The following is a 26,339-nucleotide window of genomic DNA, read 5'->3' as shown; positions in this document are numbered from 1 at the left end:
ATGCCTTTGTAAGACTAAGACATGGGCCACAAGATTAGAAATTGTGGTTTGAGTCATGCAGCTAGAGGCCACAAGATCCCAAACCTCCCGGATTGCTCCTTAGGATAACATCACTATTGTAAACTCTAAGATTGGTGCTCCAGATGTTTTTCAGGCTCTGCATTCTGATGCACCAGTTGCCACCACCCACACTCCTAATCTGGCTCAACCAGTTCTGTGATCCCTCCCGGGAACAGAAGACAGCAAGAGAATCAACTTTGACGCTCCACTGTTTCATCTCCAACCCGACCAATCAGCACTGCCCTCTCCCTGGCCCCCTACCTGCCTAATTATCCTTAAATGACCCGTCTCAGGAATTTCAGAACCCGCTTTGCGTAATAAAGCTCTGGTGTTGTTTAGCCGGTTTCTGCATGCATTAAACTCTCTATTGAAATTCCCCTGTCTTGATAAATTGGCTCTACCTGGGCAGTAAGGCGAACCTATTGGGCAGCTACACCTGAGATCAAATCACAGGCTGCACGTGAAGCCCAGAGCAGGAACCCGTCTTACACCACAGGGGGGATCCAGTCCACAGAACCAGCGCCCTTCCCTCCTGGAACGGACATTCCCAAAGCCAGAGGGGCTCTAGACGGCTCAAAAAGGGGTTTCCCGACTACCCTGGACCGATGCAGGGCACCCAGGTTCCTTCTCCAAGCACTCCAGGCCGCAGGGCAGGCTTCCCTAGGGGCAGGCCCAGGCCTATAGCCCGGGGCCCGCATCCCAGGCGAGCTGCACCCTCCCGAGACCCTTCCCATCTGCGCAATGGGGACAGGGTAAGGCCCAGCAGGCCGGCTGGCGGGGGCTCCTGCGACAGCGCGGGACAGCAGGTGAGCACGGTGGGACCAGGGCCCAGACCCACGTGCGCACCTGCGGGGAGGAAGGAGCCCGGCGCCTCGCCCCCAGCGCGGACCGGAAGTGCTGCCGTAATCCGCGCCGAGCGTCGCGAAAGCGCCGTTCCCCTTAGTGACCGGCGACGCGAACAAGATGGCGGCGCCGGGGGTGGCGGAGGCCGTGGCGGCCTCACACCCGGCCGAGGGGGCCGAGATGACGGAGGCTGCAGAGCTGAGCCGCGCCCTGAGCCGCCTGCTGCCGGGGCTGGAGGCCGACAGCAAACCGGGCCGGCGGCGCGCCTTGGAGGCCCTGCGGCGAGCGCTGGAGGAGCCGGGCCCTGCCGCCGACCCCACCGCTTTCCAGGGCCCCTGGGCGCGCCTGCTGCTGCCGCGCCTGCTGCGCTGCCTGAGCGACCCCGCCGAGGGCTGCCGCGCGCTGGCAGTGCACCTGCTGGGTCTGGGCCTGCGCCGCGCCGCGCGGCCCCGCGATGCCCTGCCGCGCCTGCTGCCCGCGCTCGCCGCGCGCTTGGCCGGCCCCGAGCCCGCGCGCCGACCGCCCGAGGCCTGCGAGGAGCTGCGCTTGGCGCTTGTGCAGTTGCTGGGTCTGGCCGTGGACCTGTGTGGCGCCGCGCTCGCGCCCCACCTGGACGACGCCCTGCGCGCGCTGTGCTGCTCCCTGCTGGACCCCTTCGCCGCCGTGCGCCGCGAGAGCTGCAGCTGCGCCGCCGCCCTGGCGCAGGCCACGCCCGGTGAGCACCCCGGGCCCCGCTCCCACACCCCACACTTTCACCCCCACCTCCACGGCCCCCCTCACAATCCCCGCGGCTCGGCCCCACCCCGCAATATCCCGGCCCCCACCATGCCCCGCGTCCCCCACCCGCCTGCCCCAAAGCCCCCCGCCCGGCCCCCTCCTGTCACCACCACTGCGTCCCCTGCCTCACGTCCCGCCACCAACGCGCCCTTCACCCGCTCCCTTGCCCTCTACGCCCACGTACCTGTTGCTTGCGCGGCCACCTGCTCCTGCTTGGCCCTCACTCACCTCACCCCAGTGTCCGCTCCCCGCCTCCACCCTCCACGCCCCAAGCCCCGCCCCTACCTGCCTGCTCCCAGTGCCCCCTCCACCTACCTATACTCTGCGGTCCTCCTCTTTGCACTCCGCCGTCCCGCGACCCTCACCCCCCACCCTCCTCCCTGCCTGAGCCCCCTTACCCAGGCCCACGAGCCAGCTCTCCTATCCAGATCCCTGGAAACCACCGCGGAAATTCCTCTTAAGCGGTTTGGGGTGGGGTGTGCCCGGATAGCTGCCTCCTTTCCTTCCCTCTGGGGGCTTGCAGGACTTGCATCTAGTTGAGGAGACACGCTTTGAGACTCTGCTCTGGTCATTTCACTTTCTGTCCCATTCATCCTACTCCACTGCGTTCCCTCTCTGGTTTGGACCACTGTCCTAAGTGGAAGGAGGCCGCTTCTCCCCTCCACTTTCTAACGTTCCGCATCATTTTTAGAGCTCTGATCTGATCCGGTCGTTCTGTTTCCTTAACTGGCCATTCCTGCAGGGCCTTGCCCTTTCCCTCCTCTGGCTGGGATGTGGAATGATAGCAGGCGCCGGCTTCCTGCTAGCGGGAAGGCTTTCCAGAGGGGGGAACACCGATGCTATAAATCCGTGGGCGATAGGGAGCAGGAAAGCAGTGAGAGATCTGGCCAGCTCAGGCCGTCCCAGTGATATCCCGATGATGGTTTGAATGTATTGGGAAGTGCAGGGGGTGTAAATAGGAGTAGTAGACCCGAGTTCAGGTTCTTAAAAGATCACTGCAGCTGCGTGGAGAAGAGGTTCCGGCAGTAAAGGAAAAGCTGGACTTGGGGAAATGGCGAGATTTCCACGTTGGTTAACTTTGGATTTCACATGGTCCAGAACTCCTGTGGAGCTTGGGGAAGAGCCTTGGGCTGGACATGGCCATTGAGAATTCCTGTCGTTTAATGTATTTCTCTTCAGAAATACAACCACTTCCCTACCCCGTCTGTGCATCAGCCCCACGGGTGCTCCTGCTTCCTCCAGGGAGCTCCTCCCGGCCTTGCCACGTTCCCTCCCTGGACCGTAAGTTCCATAGGACAGCACCATGCCTGCCTGTGCCCCTGCCCCGAGCAGAGCTTGCCGGGGTATGTGCTCACTGGTTGCTGTGGGGTGAGGGACTGTGCCTCTGCCTGGAGCATCCCCTCATCTCCAGCACCTCTGGCCCTCCTCTCCCCTGGGTGGAGGGCCTCGCCTCTGGCCTCGGTCACACTGGGCAGTGGCAGAGAAGTTGAAGAGCTCACCCAAAGTCTCATTGGAATGACCATTTCCCAGACAAGCCCCAAGTAGTGCAGAGCTGAGGCAAGAGGCAGTGTGAATGCCAGAGACCCTTTGGTTCTGACTTTTTTTTTTTCTTGGAGACGGAGTTTCACTCTGTCTCCCAGGCTGGAGTGCAATGGGGTGATCTCTGCTCACTGCAACCTCTGTCTCCTGAGTTCAAGTGATTCTCCTGCCTCAGCCTCCCAAGTAGCTGGGATTACAGGCGCCCGCCACCTCTTGTTCTGACTTTCTGCGGGAACTTTACAAATAGGAAGTGCAGTGGCTTTTCCTGGAGTGGTTCTGGCCCAGCTTCCTGGAGGAGCCTGGGGACTGGTCTCAGTTGGGGCTGGAAGTGCAGCCTTCCCGCCGTCCTCTGGTCTCGGCTTCTTTCCTGTGGCCTCCAGTGTCCCCCTCAGGCCTCCACCTTGGCTTCAGCAGGTCCAGGCTCTCCCATCTTCAGCCACGATGGGGTTGCACCCCCAGCCTTTCCCTGCTGGTCCCTCTAAGCCCCCTGGGTTGCACGAGTGTCATCAAGGTGGGACACTTGTCCCTGAGCCTCTTCCTGTGCTGGACGGTACAGAGCTCTGTTTGGCAGCCTGGGTTGTTTACTGTTCTGCAGCAAAAGGACCTGGAGGGGAAGAGGATGGGAGGTGAGGAGCTCACAGGTGGGCAGCTGTCCTCTGGAAGCCCACAGAGCTGGGCAAGGCGTGTGGGAGCAGCTCTGGTAACTGGGGGCCTCCCTGTCCCTCAGATCACTTCCACATGCAGTCGGAGTCTCTGATCGGGCCCCTGATGCAGACCATCTCCCACCAGCACTGGAAGGTCCGTGTGGCCGCCGTCGAAGCCACAGGTGCGGTGATCCAGTTTGGCAACGGGAAGTCCGTGGACGACGTGCTTTCCCATTTTGCTCAGCGACTGTTTGATGACGTCCCGCAGGTAACTGGTGTTTCTCCCGGACAGTCTGTTCCTCTCTCCACCACAGGCAGGCTGACGTGCTCTTTTTAACTAATGCACTTGTTCTTTTTTCAGAATGCTGCATGCACCAAATGTCCTTTCATTATTCCTACTCACAGGATGTTCCTATTCACATCTTGGAAAAACTAGGAGACAGCTGAACTGTTTTAATGTTTGGTGTTATGAATTCCAAAGGTGTGAGAAAGGATGGCTTGTGTAGTTATTGTCTCTTAGACACGGTGTGTGCTTCAGCAGTTGCAGGAGCTTCCTTAGTGCTCCCATCCATCAAGATGCACTTTCCTGAAAAGCCACCGTGGTTGGTGGACCTGGCCTGGGAAAAGAGTGCAGTCGGGGTTGGTTTGTTGGGGATAATTATGTTGTTGGGCTTTGGAACCCACCGAGAGACGGGCAGGCAGGCAGGCAGGAGTTCTACAGATGGGACTGAGTGTCAGCTTTACTGCTGGCAGAACCTGGCTGGGAGGGCATGTCTTGGATCTGAGGCCCCAGTGACTTGCTAAAACGCCACACACTGTGGCCACCAGGGAAGCTGAGTGACCTCTGATCTTCCTGTGTCTGGGTTACCTGTCAGCGTAGTCAGACGTGTGATCTTTTGTGTCTGGCTTCTTCACCACACATGGCTCCAGGTTTCAGCTTTGCAGAGGTAGGTTTCCTGATGGGAAATGGCATGAAAGTGGTGAGTTGAAGAGTCACTCAGGTATTCTGGGGCGGGGATGGAAGCCCTGACTCGCTCCCTCATCTGTGTTCTTGGGGTCCAGCCGTAGGGCCGGCTGTAGGTGTGACACAGCACCTGCCCAGGATGCCCCTGCTTTGCCTCCATGGCCAGGCTTCATTCTCGGGCTCTCTCCCTCCAGCGGCAGTGTGGCTGCCTTGGGGCTGTGCGCAGAGACACAGGGGGACCCTTTGCCACCAGGAGCCTTCGTTCACCCCCTTGGTCTCGTCAGGCCAGCGGAAGTTGAGTCACCATGTATGCTGGCCGGCCCCTCCTGGAGCTGGTGTGGGTTCAGCACCAGGCAGCACAGAGGGCCCCTGAGCACATTAGGCTCTGCCCGGTGGGGAGAAAGTGGGCAGAGTGTGGGGTCAGTGTCCAGGCTGCCTGGCACTTGGCAGCAGGCACTTCTGGCAATGACTATTGGCAGAATACTTGGGCTGCGGAGGGCAGTTCAGGGGGCCAGGGCAAGAACAGAGCCCAGTGAGAAGTGCAGGCGGCTGGCTGTTTTTTCTCTCCCACCTTTCTTAAGCCCGAGGCAGAGTATGGCCCACAAGGAACGTGGTGTCTGTGTCATGGGCCAAGTCTTATTCCTCAAAACAGTGTGATGACTCTATGGAGAGCTCTGTGTGCATACTGAAGCTCCATAGCTGATAGCTGTTGGTGTAACCTACCGTCACTGTCTAAAAATACCATCACTGTCTAAAAATACCGTCACTGTATCGATAGCTGTCTATAAATACTGGAACTCTGTGGAGCACTCTCTGTAAATACTGGAACTCTCTAGCTAGCTGCAGACGGTGTAACTCAGTGTAAGTATACCGTAACTGTAAAAATACCGTTACAACGTGTCAATAGCTGTCTATGCATGCTATAACTGTATTGGTAGCTATGCATAAACCACCTACTCTGTATCAGTAGTTGTTAGAAAGCTGACATCACATCCTTGATCTGAAGCAAGCTTGTCCAACCTGCGGCCCGCGGGCCACGTGCTGCCTAGGACGGCTTTGAATGCTGCCCAGCACCCATTCATAAACTTTCTTAGAATGTTATGAGATTTTTTTGTGATTTTTTTTTTCTTTTAGCTCATCAGCTATCATTAGTGTTAGTGTTATTTTTCGTGTGGCCCAAGACAATTCTTCCAGCATGGCCCATTTCTTCCCAGTGGGGTTTGCATCCTATTAGCAGAGACCCTGCGCGGCCCTTCATGTGAGTTTCATGTGGAGTCGGGTGTTGTCCCTTTTACTCTGATCAGCCCTGGGACCCCATCCCCTCTGCACAGAAGGTCCTGACTGCCTTCTGACTTGTAGGAAACCTTCCAGCAGCCTGCTAGACTCCGCTTAAATCACTCAACTTCACTGGAAGGGCCCAGAAATAATTTCATCTCCTCCTTACGAGGCTCAGAGGCCTCAGAGCTCGCTCAGATAGCACAGCCAGGTGAGCCTCAGAGCAAGGTCAGGACGTGGGTGGTCTAGCCGCCCTGGAGCCCTAGGCCCCGGGACGGTGGTGTCTGAAGTTGTGGAAAGGGGGGTGTCCCAGTGCAGCAGGGGCTACTGCATCTCCCCACGTGCACATGACTGGAGCTCCCAGCCAGGACACTGACGGCATCCAGAACGCTGGCGAGGCAGGCAGGACGGACGTATGGCCGTGCAGTTGTGAAGCAGGCCCTGAACAAACTGCCCTGTGCCGCCCTTAGGTGGGTGGCTTATGGACTTCGCCCTGCAAGGGTGCCCTGGTTGTCGCCAGGCCTGCAGTCGGCAGCTGCTCAGCTTTGCTGCTGTTTTCCTGCTCGATGTGTGCCGCTGGTGAGACCACCAGACCTGTTCTTGTCAAGAGGACCTTCCAGGAACATCGGATGTTACAGGAGAGGCTGGGGCTGCACGGACAGCTTTTCAGAGATGAGTGTTTGTCATGTTCCTGCCAAGTACCTGTTCGTCATTTGTATGCCTTTTGATAAATGTCTATTCAGATCTGTCCATTTTTAAATCGGGTTATTAGATTTTTTTCTATTGAGTTTGAGCACCTTATGGATTCTGGTTGTGAGTCCCTTTTCTGAGGGTATTTGTGCAGCTGTTTTCTCCCATCCTGTGGGTCGTCTCCTCACTGTTGATGGTTTTCTTTGCTGTGCAGAAGCTTTTTAACTTGGTATGATCCCATTTGCCCATTCCTTCTTTGGTGGCCTGTGCTTTGGCATTTTACTCAAGAAACCTTTGTCCAGACCATGTCCCAGAGAGTTTCCCCAGTGTTTTCTTGTAGTGGTTTCATAGTTTGAAGTCTTAGATTGAGGTGTTTAATCCATTTTGATTTGACTTTTGTACGTGGTAAGAGATAGGGGTCCAGTTTCATTCTTCTGCATATGGATATCCAGTTTTCCCAGCACCATTTATTGAAGAAACTGCCCTTTCCCCAAGGTATATCCTTAGCACCTTTGTCAAAATGAGTTCACTGTAAGTGTATGGATTTAATTTCTGGGTTCTCTATTCTGTTCCATCGGTCTGTGTGTCTGTTTTTATGCCAGTGTCATGCTATTTTGATTGCTGTAGTTCTGTAGTGTAAATTTTTTATGCCAGTGCCATGCTGTTTTGGTCGCTGTAGCTCTGTAGTATAAATTGAAGTCAGGTAATGTGATCCCTCTGGTTTTTTGTTTGTTTTTGTCGTGTTTTTTGCTCAGGATAGCTTTGGCTCTTCAGGGTCTTTTGAGGTTCCATATAAATTTTAGGATTATTTTTTCTGTTTCTGTGAAGAATGTCATTGGTATTTCGATAGGGATTACATTGAGTCTGTAGATTGCTTTGGGTAGTATGTACATTTTAACAATATTGATTCTTCCAGTCCATGAACATGGAGTATGTTGCCATTTTTTGTGTGTGTCCTCTTCAATTTTCTCAACATTCGTGTTTTATAATTTGCATTGTAGAGATCTTTCACTTCTTTGGTTAATTCCTAGATATCTTATTTTGTTTGTAGCTATTGTAAATGGAATTACTTTCTTGATTTCTTTTTCAGATTTGTTCACTGTTGGCATGTAGAAATGCTACTGGTTTTTGTTTGGTGATTTTTGTATCCTGCAACTTTACTGAATTGGTTTATCTGTTCTAATTTTTTTTTTGTGGAGTCTTTAGGTTTTTCCAAATGTAAGATTATATCATCTACAAACAAGGATAATTCTCTTGCTTTTCAATTTGGATTCTCTTTCTTTCTCTTCTGATTGTTCTAGCTAGTGCTTCCAGTACTGTGTTGACTAACAGTGGTGAAAGCGAGCATCCTTGTCTTGCTCCAGATTTAGAAGAAAGCCTTTGAGTTTTTTCCCCGTTCAGGGTGATACTAGCTGTGAGTCTCATATATGGCTTTTTTTGTGCTGAGGTATGTTCCTTCTATACCCAGTTTTTTGAGGATTTTTATCTTGAAGGGATGTTAGATTTTATGCTTTTTCTGCATCAATTGAAATAATCACATAGTTCTTGTCCTTCATTCTGCTGATATGATGTGTCACATTATTGGATTTGTGTATGTTGAGCCATCCTTGCATACCTGGAATAAATTCCACTTGGTCATGATGAATGATCTTTCTAATGTGCTGTTGAAACACTGTCTTGTTGAGGAAATTTTGCATCAGTATTCATCAGGGATATTGTCCTGTACTTTTCTTTCTCGATTGCATCTTTGTCTGGTTCTGGTATCAGGGTAGTACTGTCCTCATAAATGAAGCTTGAAGGTATTCCTTCCTCTTCTATTTCTTGGAATAGTTTGAGTAGGAGTGACATTAGTTCTTTAAATGTTTGATAAAATTTGACAGTGAAGTACTGGGTCCCAGGCTTTTCTTTGCTGGGTGGCTTTTCATTGCAGCTTCAATATCATTACTTGTTACTGGTCTGTTCGAGGTTTGGATTTCTTTATGATTTAATCTTGGTAGGTTGTATGTGTCTAGGAATTGATCCATTTCTTCTAGGTTTTCCATTTTATTGGCATATAGTTGTTCACGGTGTAGTTGCTCACAGTGTCAGTGCTCATGGTGTAGTTGCTCATACTGTAGTTGCTCACAGTGCAGTTGCTCACGGTGTTGGTGCTCATGGTGTCAGTGCTCACGGTGTCAGTGCTCATGGTGCAGTTGCTTACGGTGTCAGTGCTCACGGTGTCGGTGCTCACGGCATAGTTGCTCATGGTATAGTTGCTCACGGTGTAGTTGCTCACGGTGTAGTTGCTCACGGTGCAGTTGCTCACAGCGTACTTGCTCACGGCGTAGTTGCTCACGGTGCAGTTGCTCACGGCGTAGTTGCTCACGGCGTAGTTGCTCACGGCGTAGTTGCTCACGGTGGCGGTGCTCACGGTGCAGTTGCTCACGATGTCAGTGCTCACGGTGCAGTTGCTCACGGTGCAGTTGCTCACGATGTCAGTGCTCATGATGTCAGTGCTCACAGTGTAGTTGCTCACAGTGTTGTTGCTCACGGTGTAGTTGCTCATACTGTAGTTGCTCATGGTGTCGGTGCTCATGGTGTCAGTGCTCACAGTGCAGTTGCTCATGGGGCAGTTGCTCACGGTGTCGGTGCTCACGGTGTAGTTGCTCACGGCGTTGCTCACGGTGTAGTTGTTCATATTGTAGTTGGTCATGGTGTCAGTGCTCACAGTGTAGTTGCTCATGGTATAGTTGTTCACGGTGTCGTTGCTTATATTGTAGTTGCTTATGGTGTGGTTGCTCGTATTGTATTGCTCATGGTATAGCTGCTCACAGTGTCATTGCTCATGGTGTCGCTCCTCACAATGTTGTTATGGTGTAGTTGATCACAGTCTCTAATGATGCTTTGAATTTCTGTAGTATCAGTTGTGTAATGTCCCCTTTTTGATCTGATTTTATTTACTTGGGTCTTCTCTTTTTCTTAGTCTGGTTAAAGGTGTGTTGATTTTGCTTATCTGTTCAAAAAGCTAACTTTTCATTTTGTTTGTCTTTTGTATTTTTTTGTTTCAATTTCATTTATTTCTGCTCTTATTTCTTCTACTAACTTTGGGTTTGGTTTGCTCTTGCTTTCCTATTTCTTTTTTTTTTTTTTTTTTTTTTTTGTTGAGACGGAGTCTTGCTCTGTCGCCCAGGCTGGAGTGCAGTGGCCGGATCTCAGCTCACTGCAAGCTCCGCCTCCCGGGTTCACGCCATTCTCCTGCCTCAGCCTCCCGGGTAGCTGGGACTACAAATATTTCTTTTCAACACAGAGTAAGGTTGCTCTTTGAAGTTGCCTGCTTTTTGGATGTAGGTGCTGGTTGCTACACACTTGCCTCTTAGTGCTACTTTTGTTGTTTTGGCATATTGTGTTTCCATTTTCACTTAAGAATTTTTTAGGCCGGGCGTGGTGGCTCAAGCCTATAATCCCAGAACTTTGGGAGGCCGAGACAGGCAGATCACGAGGTCAGGAGATCGAGACCATCCTGGCTAACACGGTGAAACCCCATCTCTACTAAAAAATAAAAAATAAAAACTAGCCGGGCGAGGTGGCAGGTGCCTGTAGTCCCAGCTACTCGGGAGGCTGAGGCAGGAGAATGGCGTAAACCCGGGAGGCAGAGCTTGCAGTGAGCTGAGATCTGGCCACTGCACTCCAGCCTGGGCGACAGAGCGAGACTCCGTCTCAAAAAAAAAAAAAAAAAAAAGAATTTTTTAAATTTCTTTCTTAATTTCTTCGTTGACCCACTGGTCATTCAGGAGCATATGATTTAATTTCGATGTATTTGTATAGTTTCCAAAGTTCTTGTGATTAATTTCTAGTTTCATGTTTTAAGGCTTGTTTCATGGCCTAACATGTGGTCTATCCTTGAGAATGATCCATGTGCTGAGGAGAAGAATGCGTATTATGTCGCTGTTGGATGCAGCATTCTGTAAATATCTATTAGGTGCATTAAGTCTATAGGGCAGATTAAGTCCAATGTTTCTTTGTTGATTTTGTCTCTGGATTATTTGTCTAATACTGGAAGTGGGGCGTTGAAGCCTCTAGCTGTTACTGTGTTGGAGTCTGTCTCAACAGACAATATTTGGCTTATATATCTGGATGTTCCAGTGTTGGGTGAATACATATTTAAAGTTATGTCCTTTTGCTGAGTTGACCCCTTTATCATTATATGATGACCTTTGTCTCTTAATACAGTTTTCGTCTTGAAATCTGTTTTGTCTAAGTATAGCTATCCCTGCTCTTTTTTTGGTTTCCATTTGTACAGAATATCTTTTTGCATCCCTTTATTTTCAACCTACGTGTGCCTTTTTGGTGACGTGTGTTTCTTGTCGGCAACAGATAGCTGGGTCCTGGTTTTCTTACCCATCCAGCCACTCTGTCTTTTGAATGGAGAGTTTAGTCTGCTTACATTCAATGTTGTTATTGATAAGTAAGGACTTATTCCTGTTGTTTTGTTGTTTTCTGGTTGTTTTGTGGTCTGCTCTTCCTTCTTGCCTTCCTGTCTTCCTTTTTATGAAGATAATTTTCTCTGTTTTTTTTTTTTTTTTTGTATGTTTTAATTTCTTTTTGTTTTTTGTGTATCTATTGTAGGGTTTTTATTTGGAGTTACCACGAGGCTTGCAAATAACATAACCCATTATTTTAAACTGATGGCAACTGAACACTGATTGTGAAAACAAACCAAGCAGCAAAGAAAAAAATGAATAGAAACTCTACACTTTAATTTTATCCCCTCTGCTTTTTAACTTTTTGTTGTTTTTATATTTTTGTCTTGAAAAGTCATTGTGGTTATTTTTATTTTTATTGATTTATTTATTTTTATTGTTTTATTTTTGAGATGGAGTCTTGCTCTGTCACCTAGGCTGGAGTGTAATGGTGCCGTCTTGGCTAACTGCAACCTCCACCTCCCAGCTTCAAGCGATTCTCCTGCCTCACCCTGCTGAGTAACTGGGATTACAGGTATCCACCACCACACCCAGCTAATTTTTGTATTTTTTTAGTAGAGATGGGGTTTCACCATATTGGCCAGGCTTGTCTCGAACTCCTGAGCTCAGGTGATCCACCCGCCTCGGCCTCCCAAAGTGCTGGGATTATAGGTGTGAGCCACTGCACCCAGCCAGCTAGTTATTTTTCATGGGCTCATCTTTTAGTCTTTCTACTCAGGGTGTGAATAGTTTATACCCCACAGTTACAGTGTTACAACAGTCTGTGTTTTTTCTGTGTTTTTCTGTGTGCTTACTGTTACCGGTGAGTTGTATCCTTTTAGATGATTTGTTACTACTGCTCAGCATCCTTATTTTTCAGATTGAAGAACACTCTTTAACATTTCTTGTAGGACAGGTCTGATGTTGATGAAATTCCTCAGCTTTTGTTTGTCTGGGAAAGTCTGTCTCCCTCATGTTTGAAGGATTTTTCACTGGATATACGAGGGTAAAAGTTTCCTCTCCTTCAGCACTTTAAATACGCCACGCCACTGTCTCCTGGCCAGTGAGGTCTCCTCTGAGAGGTCGTTGCCAGGCGTACTGGAGCTGCGTTGTATGTGATTTGTTGTTTTTTTCCTCTTGCTGCTTTTAGAACCCTTTCTTCATCCTCGATCTTTGGGAGTTTGATTGTTAAATGTCTTGAGATAGTTTTATTGGGTTAAATCTGGTTGGTATTCTGTAGCCTTCTTGTACTTGAGTGCTGGCATCTTTTTCTAGGTTTGGAAAATTCTTTGATATTATCCCTTTGAGTAAACTTTCTACCCCGATTTCTCTCTCTCTACCTGCTCTTGAAGGCCAGGAACTCTTAGATTTGCCCCTTTGAGGCTATTTTCTAGATCCTGTCCATGTGTCTCATTCTTTCTATTCTTTTTTCTTTTGTCTCTATGTATTTTCAAATAGCCCGTCTTCAAGCTGCTCACTAGTTCTTTCTTCTGCGTAGTCAGTTCTGCTGTTAAGAGGCTCCGATGCATTCTTCAGTATGCCAATCGCATTTTCAACTCCAGAATTTCTGCCTGATGCTTTTTAATTATTTCAGTCTTTTTGTTAATTTCTCTGATAGGATTCTGAATTCCTTCTCCATGTTATCTTGGATTTTGCTGGGCATCCTCAAACAGCTGTTTTGAGTTTTCTGTCTGAAGGGTCACCTATCCCTGTCACGCCGGGATTGGTCACCGGCGCCTTATTTAGTTCACTTGGTGAGATCATGTTTTCCTGGATGCTCCTGATGCTTGTGGCTGTCGGTCGATGTCGCTAGGTATTTACTGTCATCTTTGCAGTCTGGGCTTGTTTGTACCCATCCTTCTTGCGAAGGCTTCTAATTCATTTCTTTTGCTTTTTAGAAAAAAAATTGAAAACCATCCTGCTTTGTTAAACTGTTACATGGCAGTGTGGTATTCAGTGTTGTTTTTGAACTAAAAGAAAAGGGATAATCCGTCTCATGCTAATTAGCATTTGCAGATTTCTTACGATACCAGTAGAAACTGATAGAAAAGGTGGTGGCAGTCCATGAGACTCAGGAGCAGCCCCAAATCCTAGCCCTGCAGCTGTCCTTGCTATGAGGTGAGATGTTTGAAGCTCTTTTCTACAAAAGAAGCCTATCTGTGGGTTCCAACAGACAGGTGGCCGTCCTGGGCAGGGCCCTGCAGAGACCCTGGCACAGGTGCAGGAGGTCAGGGAGGAGAAAGCAGCAAGGCCGACTCAGCGAGTTCAGACTGCTCCCCGGCTGCCGGCCTGGGGCAGAGTGTGCTCAGGCCTTGCCATGTGGCCCTGGATGCCTGCCCATCTCCTGGAGAGGGCCCCATCATGTGTGTTTGGGCTCGGGGCTGGCTGCAGTCTGGCTTGTCTCAGTCATGCCCTCTGCCCGACAGGCTTTCCAGCATCTCAGCACATGGCACAGGCTGAGCTTGGAGTTTGCCACTCACGTGGATTAGCGTCTTGGCAGGTGCGGCCATGAGTGGTGCCTGTTGACTGCATTAAACCCTGGGGCATCTCTGCTCGAGACCCGCCAGCGCTGTGTATGAAGACGACAGTGACAGCTTGTTCTGTGGTGACTCTCTAACCAGGTGGTGGAGTGGCCATGGAGCTGATTTGGGTTTCTCAATTGTTATATGGGTACTTGTATTTGTGGTTGCTAGTAAGGCCCTGTGTCAGTAATAACCCCCGCAAATGCACCATGCATTCTTGTGTCCCCTATGCTGTGTCCCCTATGCACGCTTCCCTGCTGCTCGCATGCCAAGAGTCGCCTGTGCTCACCACACGGGCAGCAGGAGTCAGGCGCGTCAGGCCTCTCCTTGTGTGAACTTGTCTACCCCTCACGGGACCTCAGTGATGAGCCCTGTCAGTCATTCCTTCCCATTTTCCAGGTGGGAATGAACTTCGGAGCGGTCAGGCCAGGGTCCGGGTCCCAGGCTGGCAGGGACAGATCCTAGATGCGATCTGCTTGGCTCTGGGCCTTGTTGGAGCCGGGGCGGGGCAACCCCTCCTCCGAGTCCCAGTGAGTGACCACGCCATGGGCACAGCTGCTGCTCGGGTCCCCTGCACCTACGAGTGGCTGTGAGTGCTATTGCTAATGGTGCATAGCTGTGCAGAGACGCTTCATCCAAAGTGTCAGGAGGGATGAAGGTCCTGTGCCCCACAGCCCAGCCAGGCACTGATGGCACCACAGAGTCGGCCCCTGGCCTCACAGGGGACGACTCTGAAGCTCGTTCACACCCCAGAGCTCCCTGGATCAGTCTGTAGCTGGCTTCAGCCACACCGCTTCCTCACCCAGCTTCTTCTTGGCTGTTCCCAGTTCCCTTTGAGGAGTGTTGGTGCTGGTCCCCATCTCAGGCACTGCCCTTTGGGAGCTTGGCTAGGGCACCTGGTGTCTTTTAAGCTGGTTTCTTCTGCCTGCGTAGGCAAGGTAGGCAGAGGCCCTCGTGCCCCCTCTTCAGACATCCAGCAGCAGAACTGGGGACCCTGCTGGTTTCCTCCAGAGTCCCTGGGCTCTGGGACCAGATGCCTTTGAGGTCTGGCCATGGTGCACCATACTTGCTGTAGCCCGGCTCACTGAGCACCCAGGGTGAGACAGGCACAGCCTGGCCAGGAGGTTTTCATGCAGAAGACTGAACACGTGGCACAGCTCAGGCAGCAGCTAGGAGCCTGCTCTCGCCAATAGGACCAGGCCGGGGCACGGGGGATATGTGTGTGAGGCTGCAAGACAGCAGCATTCCTCTCCGGCCCAGCCAGGGGGGCCTGGCAGAGCTGGCTGGGACCCAGACTTGGTGGCGCCCAGGACCCCGGCCATGCACGTCTGCCTTGGGGATGGCATCCAGGTGGTGGCAGGTGGCCCAGGACCTGGCCGTGCCTCTGCCTCAGGCAGCGTCTGCATAGCGGCACTCAGAGCTGCGCTGTGGCATCAACTCCAGCATCCCCTTTGCGTACACGAATCCTTATCCCTTCCTCTCGTGCACAGGTCCGGCGGGCGGTGGCCTCTGTGGTAGGCGGCTGGCTGCTGCGTCTGCGTGACCGCTACTCCTTCTTCCACAAGCTCATCCCTCTGCTGCTCAGCAGCCTCAACGACGAGGTGCCCGAGGTCAGGTACGTGGGCAGGTATCCAGCCGGCGGCCGTGGGCCCTGCTTCCTAAACAGTCATGTATAGCAGTGGTGGTTTCTCTTCACTTAGAATCTGTCACAGAAACCTGCTCGTGTCCCTTCGTCCCTGTGCTCTGAGGTGATGTGCCATACAGAAGGCCTCTGGTTTTGTAAACGTCATTTCACGTCTTTTTAACATTTGACTGAGTAATGGACAGAGATCAGGCGGCCCCCTTGGTGTACTGCCAGTAGAGTGCTCACAAGATGAACGGGGTTCCTGGTCCACCTTTTCTGGGGTTAGGGAGGGAGCTTCCCGCTCTCATGTGATGGGGTCTTTAGGCGACCCGTGTCGTGGCACAGCCCTGCGGCCTCCTGGGCATCCCTGGGAACTTGCAGGGCCCTCCCCTGCGTGCCCTGCCCTGAGCCGCTGTTGTCTGTCTGTTGTGCCACAGGCAGCTGGCTGTCAGCCTCTGGGAAGACATTGGCCTGCAGTGGCAGAAGGAGAATGAGGAGGACCTGAAGGACAAGCTGGACTTTGCCCCTCCCACCCCACCCCATTACCCTCCGCATGGTGAGTGACCGAGGCAGGGGAGCGCCGGGAGGCGAGCCCTTGTTGGGTAGGAAAGGGGCTTCTGAACTTGAAGGAAGCTTCAGCTCTTGGAGTTCTGAGCCCAGGCGGCCGCATTGGAAAGGTGCAGGCATCTCCCCATTGTGCTGGGACTCCTACATCCCAGGCACCTGGGCCCTCCCTGCGTCCTGGGCAGAGCACGTCTCTCCTCAGCATCTGGGGAGCCCCCATGTGCCTCGCAGTGACCTCTCCCCTCCTCTGACCAGCTTTATTTTAAAAAGGCCGTGGGCTTCTGAAAGTGTCCAGTGCACTGCTAGATGGTGTCCGCCCCCCTCCCTGGGCTGTGCACACAAGGGTGCATTGCACTCTGGGTTCCTGGGCAGCTCTGCTCGTGGTTGGGGGATGTTGGAAACAGTGGGATAAGGGGCTCATCATTTCACCAAGACAGAGCTCAGCACAAGGGCCACAGATGAGGTGAGGTCTTCATGGTTCCACATGATTTCCAACCTGGGAACAGGGTCCCCTGCTGTGTGGCCTCCCACCCTTCCCACATTTGCTCCCTGGCCATGTTGCAGGCACCCCTGTGTGTCTCTGCAGAGCCCAGCAGGTCTGGCTGAGTCTGAGTGGAGGCTCCCAGGTCCAGCCCCAACACACTTGCTCTGCCATGCCACTGGCCCACCTCGGGCTTCATCTGTGTAGAAACCACTCTCTTGTGGGGCTGAGTGTCTTCCACTTGCACATGGTCGGGTGTTTTCATCACTTGAGTCTATCTGCAGAGTGTCTTAAAAGTGAATAATAGACACGCACTGATAAGGACAGAAAGTAGGTGAAGCACGGCCCAAATCAGATGCACAGCCCAAATCAATCAGATACCCAGTCCAAATCAATCAGATGCGCAGCCCAAATCAATCAGATACCCAGCCCAAATCAATCAGATGCACAGCCCAAATCAGATACCCTGAGAGATTTGCAGCCTCAACTTACTTCCCATGTCACCTCCCTGGCCTAGTCCAGGCGCTGAAGTAGCCCAGGGTCAGGTCCTGGAGGGAAGTGTTGTACTCTGTCAAATACAGCATTAAAGCAGCTTCTTGGCTGGGCATGGTGGCTCACGCCTGTATCCCAGCTACTCGGGAGGCCAGGGTGGATCACTGGAGCCCAGGAGTTGGAGACCAACCTAGGCAACACAGCAAGACTCCAACTCTACAAATATTTTAACAAAAACAAATTCTCTGGGTGTGGTGGTGCGCGCCTGTATCCCAGCTGCTCCAGAGGCTGAGGTGGGAGGATCGCTTGGGTCCAGGAAGTTGAGGCTGCGATGAGCTATGACCACGCCACTGTACTCCAGCCTGGGCAACAGAGTGAGACTCCATCTCAAAAAAAAGAAGAGGAACTGTATTTGCAAACTATGCCTCTAAAAATGAGTTAATTTTAACATATAAAACACTTAGGGCCGGGCATGGTAGCGGGCGCCTGTGGTCCCAGCTATTTGCAAGGCTGAGGCGGGAGAATGGTGTGAACTCGGGAGGAGGAGCTTGCAGTGAGCCGAGATTGCACCACTGCACTCCAGCGTGGGGGCCAGAGCGAGACTTCATCTCAAAAAAAAAAAAAATGTGGAAGTTAGACACGAGGCCGCTTACGAACTCTCTGTTGAACTCGCACTGTCTGCGCACCAGTGACGGGAGTGGAATCCCACACGTGCTGTGGTTCTCTGTCAGTGCCTCTCCGTCCAGCCGCCTGGGGTGGGCTTCTGCACTGGTCAGACCTAGAAGCTAAGCTGTGGGTTGTTTGCTTCTGGCGATTTCAGCTGGGCTCTCCTCACCGATGAGGAAATGCGGCTCCTTAGAGAGGGTCCAGCCTGTCTGCCTAATTCATGCTACACGGAGCTCACACTGCGTGGCAAATTGTTCCCCACGTGCTCACTGAGAAGCCAGTGGAAGGCCCTTCAGGTGTCAGTGGGGCAGGAACGCCGTCCCCGAGACGCAGGAGGGTCCAGTCCTTCCCGCTGTGCACTGGAGAGGGAGGCAGAGCGGGGCAGGGACAGTTTCTGGAAGGTACGATCCTTGGAATGCGGTAAAGGAGAAGACAGAGCAAAGCACACACATATACGCAAACACACATATTCACAGGCATGCACATGCACACGTGTATACACATACGTCTGTGCACACACGTGTACATGCATAGCCTCGCACACGTGTACACACATACACATCTGTGCATACGTACGTGCATATCCACGCACACACGTGCACATACATATACACATGTACACATGTACAGACACACACATCCCGCCCTGCCCTCGCCAACTGGCTGGCCCTGCTAGTAGGTTCCCGGAAGGGGCTTCCTCCCTGTGGTGGAAACACAGGCTCTTTCGAGGCTGCCTGATTTAGAATTGGTTCAAGGACTTGGGACTGTTCCTGACTGATAATTGCAAAAACACAGTTACCCATGCCGAGGCGTGGAGAGTGTCGTTAGGCACAGAATTTTTGTTTCGAGTAGAGCAGAGTAAATTTAGAATTGAATTACAATCAGAGTCAGTGGCATCAGCACTACATTTGGTTAGATTTTTGGCATTTTCCCCTCAAATTACTTTGCTTCAGTCTGTAGATTTGAATTTTAAATACGATTTCTCAGATTTTTTTCTACAGTATTTTAAATGTCAGATCAGAAGAATATCTGAGTCTCTTCCTTAGAAGTTTGCACTGGCCTTGTATCGCCAAGCAAATGTCCTCCCTACCGTCCTGCCACCCCCCGCCTACCATGCCCAGGGTCTGTGACGTCCTCCTTACCATCCTGCCACCCCCCACCCGCCCTGCCCAGGGTCTGTGACGTTCCCTCCCCCAGGACCATACTGCGTTCACCCTTCAGGGCTGCAGCTCTGTGAGTTTTGAGCAGCACCGCCTCTGTCGCCCACATGTGGGCATCTCCACCTCCCAGAACCTTGGGCCCTGGCACTGCTGCCGTGGGCTGCATCCTGTGCGTCCCTTCCAGGATGTCACGGGCATGAGGTCGTGGGAGCATGGCTGCTGGCGTCTGCTCCTTCCTCTGTGTGCGGCGCGTTGGAGGCTCGTGCATGGCACCTGTGTGCAGCACTTTCCTTCTTCGTGTGAGTCACGTTCCCTCCCGTGGACAGACCATCCGGTCACTAGCGGGGCACATTCAGGTGCTTTCTAGTCTTTCACCATCACAGGTAAAGCTGATGTAAACACTTGCAGCCTGGTTTTTGTGAGAGTGTTTTACTGGATAAACACTCAGGCGTGGGACTGCTGGGCCGTAGGTACAGTCCTTACTTTGTTAGAAACTCACCACACACTGTTTTCCACACCCTTCGCGCCACGTCGCATCCCTACGGGCACTGGACGAGCTCTCCAGGTGCCGTGATCAGGCCAGCTTATGAAGTGGGGTTTGCTGTTTTTAGCGTGTCGGTTGGTACGCAGCGGTGGCCTGGGGTGTTTTAGTTTGCGATTCCCTAATGAGAGGACATTGGGGTCTTTTCCTGTGCTGTGTTGTGCTTCTGCGCACCCATGCATCTTCTTCGGTGGCTGTTCACATCTGTCATCTATTAAATCGGGTTGTCTGTTTCTGAGTGTGGAGTTTGAGGACCCCTGCCATGCCCTGGATGCAGGTCCCGCATCAGACTGTTTCAGGCTCCGCAGCGGGGCCTCAGCTCTGGCTCTCGCTCCCCTCAGAGCTCCGGCAGCTGCCCCCTACCTCGATGGAGGTGCTCCTTGTCCTCGGTGGACCCAGACCCTGTGCTCACCTCACCGCTCGCTCCGGGGGCCTGTCCGTCTGCTGCCATCCCCAGGCCCCAGAGGCAGTGAGCCAGGCTCGGTGGCTCTGTGGGCACTCAGGGAGCCGATGAGTGGCTGCGTGGCCTGTCTTACCTGCAAGAACGGGTAGTCCGACCCTGTGGTTGAGCTGCCAAGGGTGTGAACAGGCAAAGTTTGGTAATATTTTCAGATCACAGCTAATGCAAGCGGTGCTCAGAGGTCATGACCTATCAATAAAGAATTCACGTGGGCCTGGATCTGAAGTGTAATCAGAGCCCAGTTTTCCTGTTTCCTAGGAAAATAAGGTGTGCACCACATAGAAATGTAATTCGTACCATATAGTTTGTCGTTAGCTTTGCAGACACAGCACAGGTTTCCGTTAACAGCACTGAAACCTCCACCTTCACAACCAAGCTTCGTGCTGGGAGGGTTGTGAGGGCATCACCCACCGTCCTGAAGTCAGTCACTTCCCCGAACACCGTGCCCTTCTCACGCAGAAGCACACGTTCACGCCTGGCGTGTCTGACGATCGCACTGCCAGCCGCCAGCCGCAGATGGCTCAGTGACAACGCTCCAGAGTCCTTTCTGCTTTGAGACTATCCCTCTGTTAAGATTGTTTTCCTTGGCAATGCCTGAGTGTAAAGGAAAGCGCCTCATGGTGCTGGTGAGTGGCCGGCCAGAGCTTTTCACACAGGAGGACAGACTTGGCTCTTCTTAAAGCCTGACTTACAAGTGAGCAGGGTTCCCTGTGGATGAACGCTGCCATGTGACGGCCTTCTCCTCCCTCCGTTCTCCTGTTCCGCCTCGGAGCTCGCACCTATTCTGCTTTACTTGTGTATTTCATCTGTGTGTTAGGAAAGATGGAAGCTTGAATGGAGATTGTCAGAAACGTTACGTTGTGCAAAGGGGCTGGAAAAGCTGGTTAGCATCGTCTGAAGCCAGCAAGGACCCACACGTGGAGCGCTGGCCAGCTCTGAGTTAGCCAGGGGTGTTGCAGAAGAAGGAACTTGTTTTCTTTTTTTGAGGCACACTTGCTCTGTCACCCAGGCTGGAGTGCAGTGGCGTGATCCCAGCTCACTGCAGCCTCCGCCTCCCAGGTTCAAGCAACTATCCTGCCTCAGCTTCCCGAGTAGCTGGGATTACAGGCGCCCACCACCACACCCGGATAATTTTTATATTTTTAGTAGAGACGGGGTTTCACCATATTGGTCAGGCTGGTCTCCAACTCCTGACCTCAGGTGATCCACACGCCTCGGCCTCCCAAAGTGCTGGGATTACAGGCGTGAGTCATGGTACCCAGCATATGTCTGCTATAATATTAAGTATAGAAAAACAGGCTTCAGAACCATATAAGGCCATGTGCTGCATAACGGCGTTTGAGTCCATGACTGACCGCAGGGAGGAGGCTGGTCCCCTCAGGTGGTGACATCGTGTTTCTCCTGTACCTTCTCTGTGTTCGGAAACAAATGCTCACCGTCTGCTGCAGTTTCTGCGTGTGGAGTGCAGTCACCTTGCTGCACAGGTTCGTAGCCTGGGAGCCTCACAGGCATCGCACAGCCCAGGCGTCGCACAGCCCAGGCGTGTAGGAGCTGCGCCATCCAGGCTTGTGTATGTCACTGTAGGACATTCACATGGCGACCAAATCACCCAGCGACATGTTTCCCAGAACGCAGCCCACCGTTCAGCAGCACTTGACCGAACCCAGAACCGGCGGTGCCCTGCCTTTTCACCAGGGACTGGTTTTGTGGAAGACAATTTTTCCATGGGTGGGGCGGGGAGCAGGGTGGTTTCAGGATAAAATTGTTCTCCCTCAGCTCATGAGGCGTTTGGTTCTCATAAGGAGCATATAACCCAGATTCCTCGCACGCACAGTTCACAGGAGGGCTTGCCCTCCCCTGAGAACCTCATGCCGCCACTGATCTGACAGGAGGTAGAGCTCAGGCGGTCATGCTCCTTCACCATCCGCTTACCTTCTGCTGTGGGACCCAGTTCCTAACAGGCCTCAAACCAGTCCCAGCCTGTGTCCAGGCCATGGGTATCCCTGCCCAGCACCGGCCAGTGTTTCTTTGGAAATACCCACAGGCCCAGGTGCCCACAAAGCTCTGTTCAGCTGTCAGCGGACCCCTCCCTGGCTGTTCTTGGTCACACATCCCTCATTTTGCAAACTTTCCTGAGTGGATCATCATCAGGAAGAAAGGTGCAGCCAGGCTTGGTGGTGTATGCCTGTAATATTGAGCTCAGGAGTTCAAGACCAGGCTGGCCAACATGGTGAAACCCCATCTCTACTAAAAATACAAAACTTAGCCAGGTGTGGTGGCATGCACCTGTAGTACCAGCTACTCAGGAGGCTGAGACATGAGAATGGAGAATTGGTCAAACTCAGGAGGCGAACGTTTCAGTGAGCTGAGATGGTGCCACTGCACTGCAGCCTGGGTGACAGAGCGAAACGCTTTCTCTAAAAATAGAAAAAGACCCTTTAAATCCTGACATGTCATGGTTTTATTTCTATCTTTACAGTTGCTCTGAATTTATTTTTTATTTTTTGTTTTTTACTTTTTTCGAGATGGAGTCTTGCTCTGTCGCCCAGGCTGGAGTGCAGTGGCGTGATCTTGGCTCACTGCAAGCTCCGCCTCCTGGGTTCAAGCGATTCACCTGCCTCAGCCTCCGAGTAGCTGGGATTACAGGCATCTGCCACCACACCCAGCTTATTTTTTCTATTTTTAGTAGAGACGGGGTTTCACCGTGTTGGTCAGGCTGGTCTTGAACTCTTGACCTCAGGTGACCCGCCCATCTCAGCCTTGCAACGTGCTGGGATTACAGGCATGAGCCACCGCGCCCGGCCTGAATTTTTAAGATCAAAACCTTTTTGTCAATCCCTGAAGGCTTTTGTGTAAAAATCGATAAACTGATTGTGAAATTCTTGTGGGCGTGCAAAGGACCCACAGCCGCCGAAACACTGGGGAGGAGCAAGCAAGGCTGAATGTCAGCAGTGCCTGGGTGCAGGACTCACAAAACCACAGTCAGGGGCCGTGTGGTGTTGGCTTTCAGACCAATGAGCGGAACGAGAGTCCAGAAACAGGCGCCCACATGCAGACCACTGACTTGATGAAGGCTCAAAGACCATTTAATGGAGTCTTTTAATAAGGGTGCTGTAATGATAGGCTTACTCATATGCTAGAAAGTGAACTGGGAGTGAAAAACACCCCGGTTGCATCAGGGGCCTGAAGGTAAAGCCCAGAACCGCAGAGCTAGGATGAAGCCTTCATGACCATGGGCCGGGCCACGCTTCCCTGGGTGCGTCCTCAAAAGCACGCTCTGTAACAGGGCAAAGCAATGTGCTGAACTTCACCAAAATGAACACTTCTGCTCTTTCCAAGGCCTGTTGAGAAAACGAAAAGACAAACCAAAGACTGAGATGTCTGGAGATGATGTATGTAGGGATTTGTCTCCAGAGTATAGAAAGAGCTCTTGAAACTCAGCAGGAAAACAATCCAGGTTTTTAAATGGACAGAAAACAATTTGGAAAGACCCTTCACCAGGGAAGATAACACAGGCGGCAAACAAGCCCGTGAAGAAGAAGATGCTCAGTGTGGTTAGTCGTCACGGAATGCAGAGGAAAACCACACGGAAACGCCGCTGTGCCTCTCAGACGGGTCTCAATTCAAGACTGAGCGTACCGCATGCTGCTGAAAATGGGAAGGAGTGCGGACTGGCTCAAACACTTTAGAAAATAGTTTCTAAAACAGTTAAACGCATGCACCTTCCCTGTGACCCAGCCCTTCCACAGCTGGTATTTGCCCTGGCACAGTGAAAGCACAAGCCACACAGACTTGCCCTGGACACCATTCGAGTGCTCCTCTGCAGAAGAGCGGGCAGCAAACTGGCATCTCCTCAGAACAGGCCACTTTCCAGCTTCAGAAAGGAGCGGGCACAGGCAGACCTTAGAAAACTACGCAGAGCGAAAGAAGCAGAGAAGAAAGAGAGTGAATGACAGGCTTCCACTTGTGTCAAGCTCTAGAAAGTGCAGCCCAGTCACGGGACAGAAAGCAGATCTGGAGGTGCCAGAGCGCCATGGGGGCCGCACTGCAGAGGAGCAGAGGAAGCCGGGTGAAGGACGTGGCCATCACCCCCACCATGGTGATGGCTTCGCAGGCATCTCTCTGATCATACACGTCAGCACGTGTGGCGAGTGTGTTGCTTGCGTCTCTGTGTGGCTCTAAATGTTTTGTTTCTTGGCATAGGGTCTCACTCTGTCACCCAGGCTGAGTGCTGGGGCACAGTCCTCCCACCTCAGCCTCCTGAGTAGCTGGGACCACAGGCGTGCACCACGGCACCTGGCTCATCTTCCTGTTTTTTTTTTTTTTTAGACGGAGTCTCATTCTGTTGCCCAGGCTGGAGTGCAGTGGCGCGATCTCCACTCACTGCAAGCTCCGCCCCCCGGGTTCACACCATTCTCCTGCCTCAGCCTCCCGAGTAGCTGGGACTACAGGCGCCCGCCACCACGCCCGGCTAGATTTTTTTTTTTTTTTTTTTTTTTTTGGTATTTTTAGTAGAGACGGGGTTTCACAGTGTTAGCCAGGATGATCTCAATCTCCTGACCTCGTGATCCGCCCGCCTCGGCTTCCCAAAGTGCTGGGATTACAGGCATGAGCCACTGCGCCTGGCCCATCTTCCACTTTTTATAGAGGTGGGGTCTTTGCCATGTTGCCCAGGCTGGTCTTGAATTCCTGGGCTCTAGTGATCCACCTGCCTTGGCCTCCACAGTGCTAGGACTGCAACCGTGCACCGCCTATGTGAATGTTCTGAATGAAAGGGGCATTTGGGGCCGGGCGCAGTGGCTCAGGCCTGTAATCCCAGCACCTTGGGAGGCCGAGACAGGTGGATCACGAGGTCAGGAGATCGAGACCATCCTGGCTAACACGGTGAAATCCCATCTCTACTAAAAAATACAAAAAACTAGCCGAGCGAGGTGGTGGGCGCCTGTAGTCCCAGCTACTCGGGAGGTTGAGACAGGAGAATGGCGTGAACCCGGGAGGCGGAGCTTGCAGTGAACTGAGATCCGGCCACTGCACTCCAGCCCGGGCGACTGAGTGAGACTCCGTCTCAAAAAAAAAAGGGGGGGGGGGCATTTGGTAGCTTTGCGTCCACCCCGAGACTTGTTTTGAAATGGTGAGTTTGAAACTCACAGGTGTCCCTTAAATGCGACGTGCGGTAACTTCAGTTGTTGAGGTTTTGCTTGTGCATTTCTTGTTCTGTCTCTTTTTTGTTCCAGAGCATCGCCCTGTGCTGGGCTGCCGGGAGCTTGTCTTCAGGAACCTCTCCAAGATCCTCCCTGCCCTGTGCCACGACATCACAGACTGGGTGGTGGGCACCCGAGTGAAGTCGGCACAGCTGCTGCCGGTGCTGCTGCTGCACGCGGAGGACCACGCCACGCAGCACCTGGAGATCGTCCTCCGGACCTTGTTCCAGGCCTGCACCGATGAGGAGGCAGCCGTGGTCCACAGCGTGAGTGGCTGCGGAGCTCTAACTTGAGCTTAAGATCCCACCTCCGTGGTGTGTGGGGCCCGAGGCTGTGACAGACACAGTTGGGACAGCCGAGACAGCGTTCCCCCTCACACCCAGGCCGCAACCCCTCCCCACGCCCGGCCCCTGGGAACCACCGGTCTGTTTTCTGTACCTGTAGGTAACGGCGTGTTGAGGGTGAACCCTCCATGCTGGTCTTCAAGCACACTCCGGGGCGCAGTGGCGGGTGCGTGTTGTGTAAACGTGCCGTGCGCCAGACAGGGACTAGGCTGCTGACTCAGGACTGAGATGCCCAGAGTTCAGCATTGACATCCGGGCTGTCCTCAGAGGCCTTCCAGGCCTCACAGGGGCTGTGGGGGCCCCCGGCGGAGGGGAGGGCACAGCCTCAGGTGTCCTGTGAGTGGCGTCCGTGGTACCGTCCTTTTTCTCACTGCCTGTCTGCACTCGGCGGTGGTTATCACCTCGGCAACAGTGGGTACGCACAAGGGAGTCCCATGCTCGGGCCACTCCTGCTCACTAGGCCGGGCCGTGCTGACAGTCACCACCGTGAGGACTTCACACCCGCCCCACAAGGACACTTCCTAGTGCTCAGGAGAACAACTAAAGCTTTGACTTGAGGTTTCAGTTCAAAATATCCTTATCTTGAACCTTAAATTTCATTGCAAGGAGGCCTTGCCAGTAGCTTTTACTTTTAGTGGTCCAGGTCACTGTTACTAGCTGGGCGTCATGGCGTGCACCTGTGGCTCCAGCTACCGGGAGGCTGAGGTGGGAGGATCACCTGAGCCCGGGAGGTCAAAGCTGCAGTGAGCTATGATAGCGCCAGTCGTCTCCAGCCTGGGCGACGGAGTGAGACACTGTCTCAGATAAAACAAAAAAATCTCAATCATTGTGACTGATTTAAAGTAAATGTTCCAGTTTCCATGTTATTTACATGTCATGTTTCTACTTTTCAAAAACTACCATGAATTTAAAATTGTCTGTAGTCCTCTGTGGAATCTATGGGAGAGCAAGAGACACGGGGGCGAGGCTGAGACAGGACAGGAGATGTGTGTGTGATCCACTGTACAGTCCCTCGGTGCAGAGGGGCTGGTGTGTGTGATCCGCTGTGAGTCC

At 52.4% G+C, this 26,339-nt stretch overlaps 1 protein-coding gene across 3 annotated transcripts in view; it reads left to right on the top strand.

Annotated features, from left to right (window-relative positions):
• The first annotated feature begins 1,007 nt into the window (after positions 1 to 1,007).
• Positions 1,008 to 26,339, top strand: part of DNAAF5 (dynein axonemal assembly factor 5) — a 56,618-nt gene continuing 31,286 nt past the window's right edge. For all 3 annotated transcript variants that reach the window (XR_004229072.1, XM_026449036.2, XM_031935978.1), the window contains exons 1-5: positions 1,008 to 1,618; positions 3,947 to 4,131; positions 15,244 to 15,368; positions 15,815 to 15,933; positions 24,976 to 25,208. Coding sequence is in view for 2 of the 3 variants with exons in the window: in XM_026449036.2 (XP_026304821.1) it covers positions 1,024 to 1,618; positions 3,947 to 4,131; positions 15,244 to 15,368; positions 15,815 to 15,933; positions 24,976 to 25,208 (1,257 nt within the window). In the remaining variant the exon portion in view is untranslated. The remainder of the gene's footprint in view (positions 1,619 to 3,946; positions 4,132 to 15,243; positions 15,369 to 15,814; positions 15,934 to 24,975; positions 25,209 to 26,339) is intronic.

The sequence above is a fragment of the Piliocolobus tephrosceles genome, chromosome 8 (assembly GCF_002776525.5).
Source record: "Piliocolobus tephrosceles isolate RC106 chromosome 8, ASM277652v3, whole genome shotgun sequence".
Classification (NCBI taxonomy): domain Eukaryota; kingdom Metazoa; phylum Chordata; class Mammalia; order Primates; family Cercopithecidae; genus Piliocolobus; species Piliocolobus tephrosceles.
The sequence above is the reverse complement of the archived record's forward strand: the minus strand, read 5'-3'. Positions and strand labels throughout refer to the sequence as shown.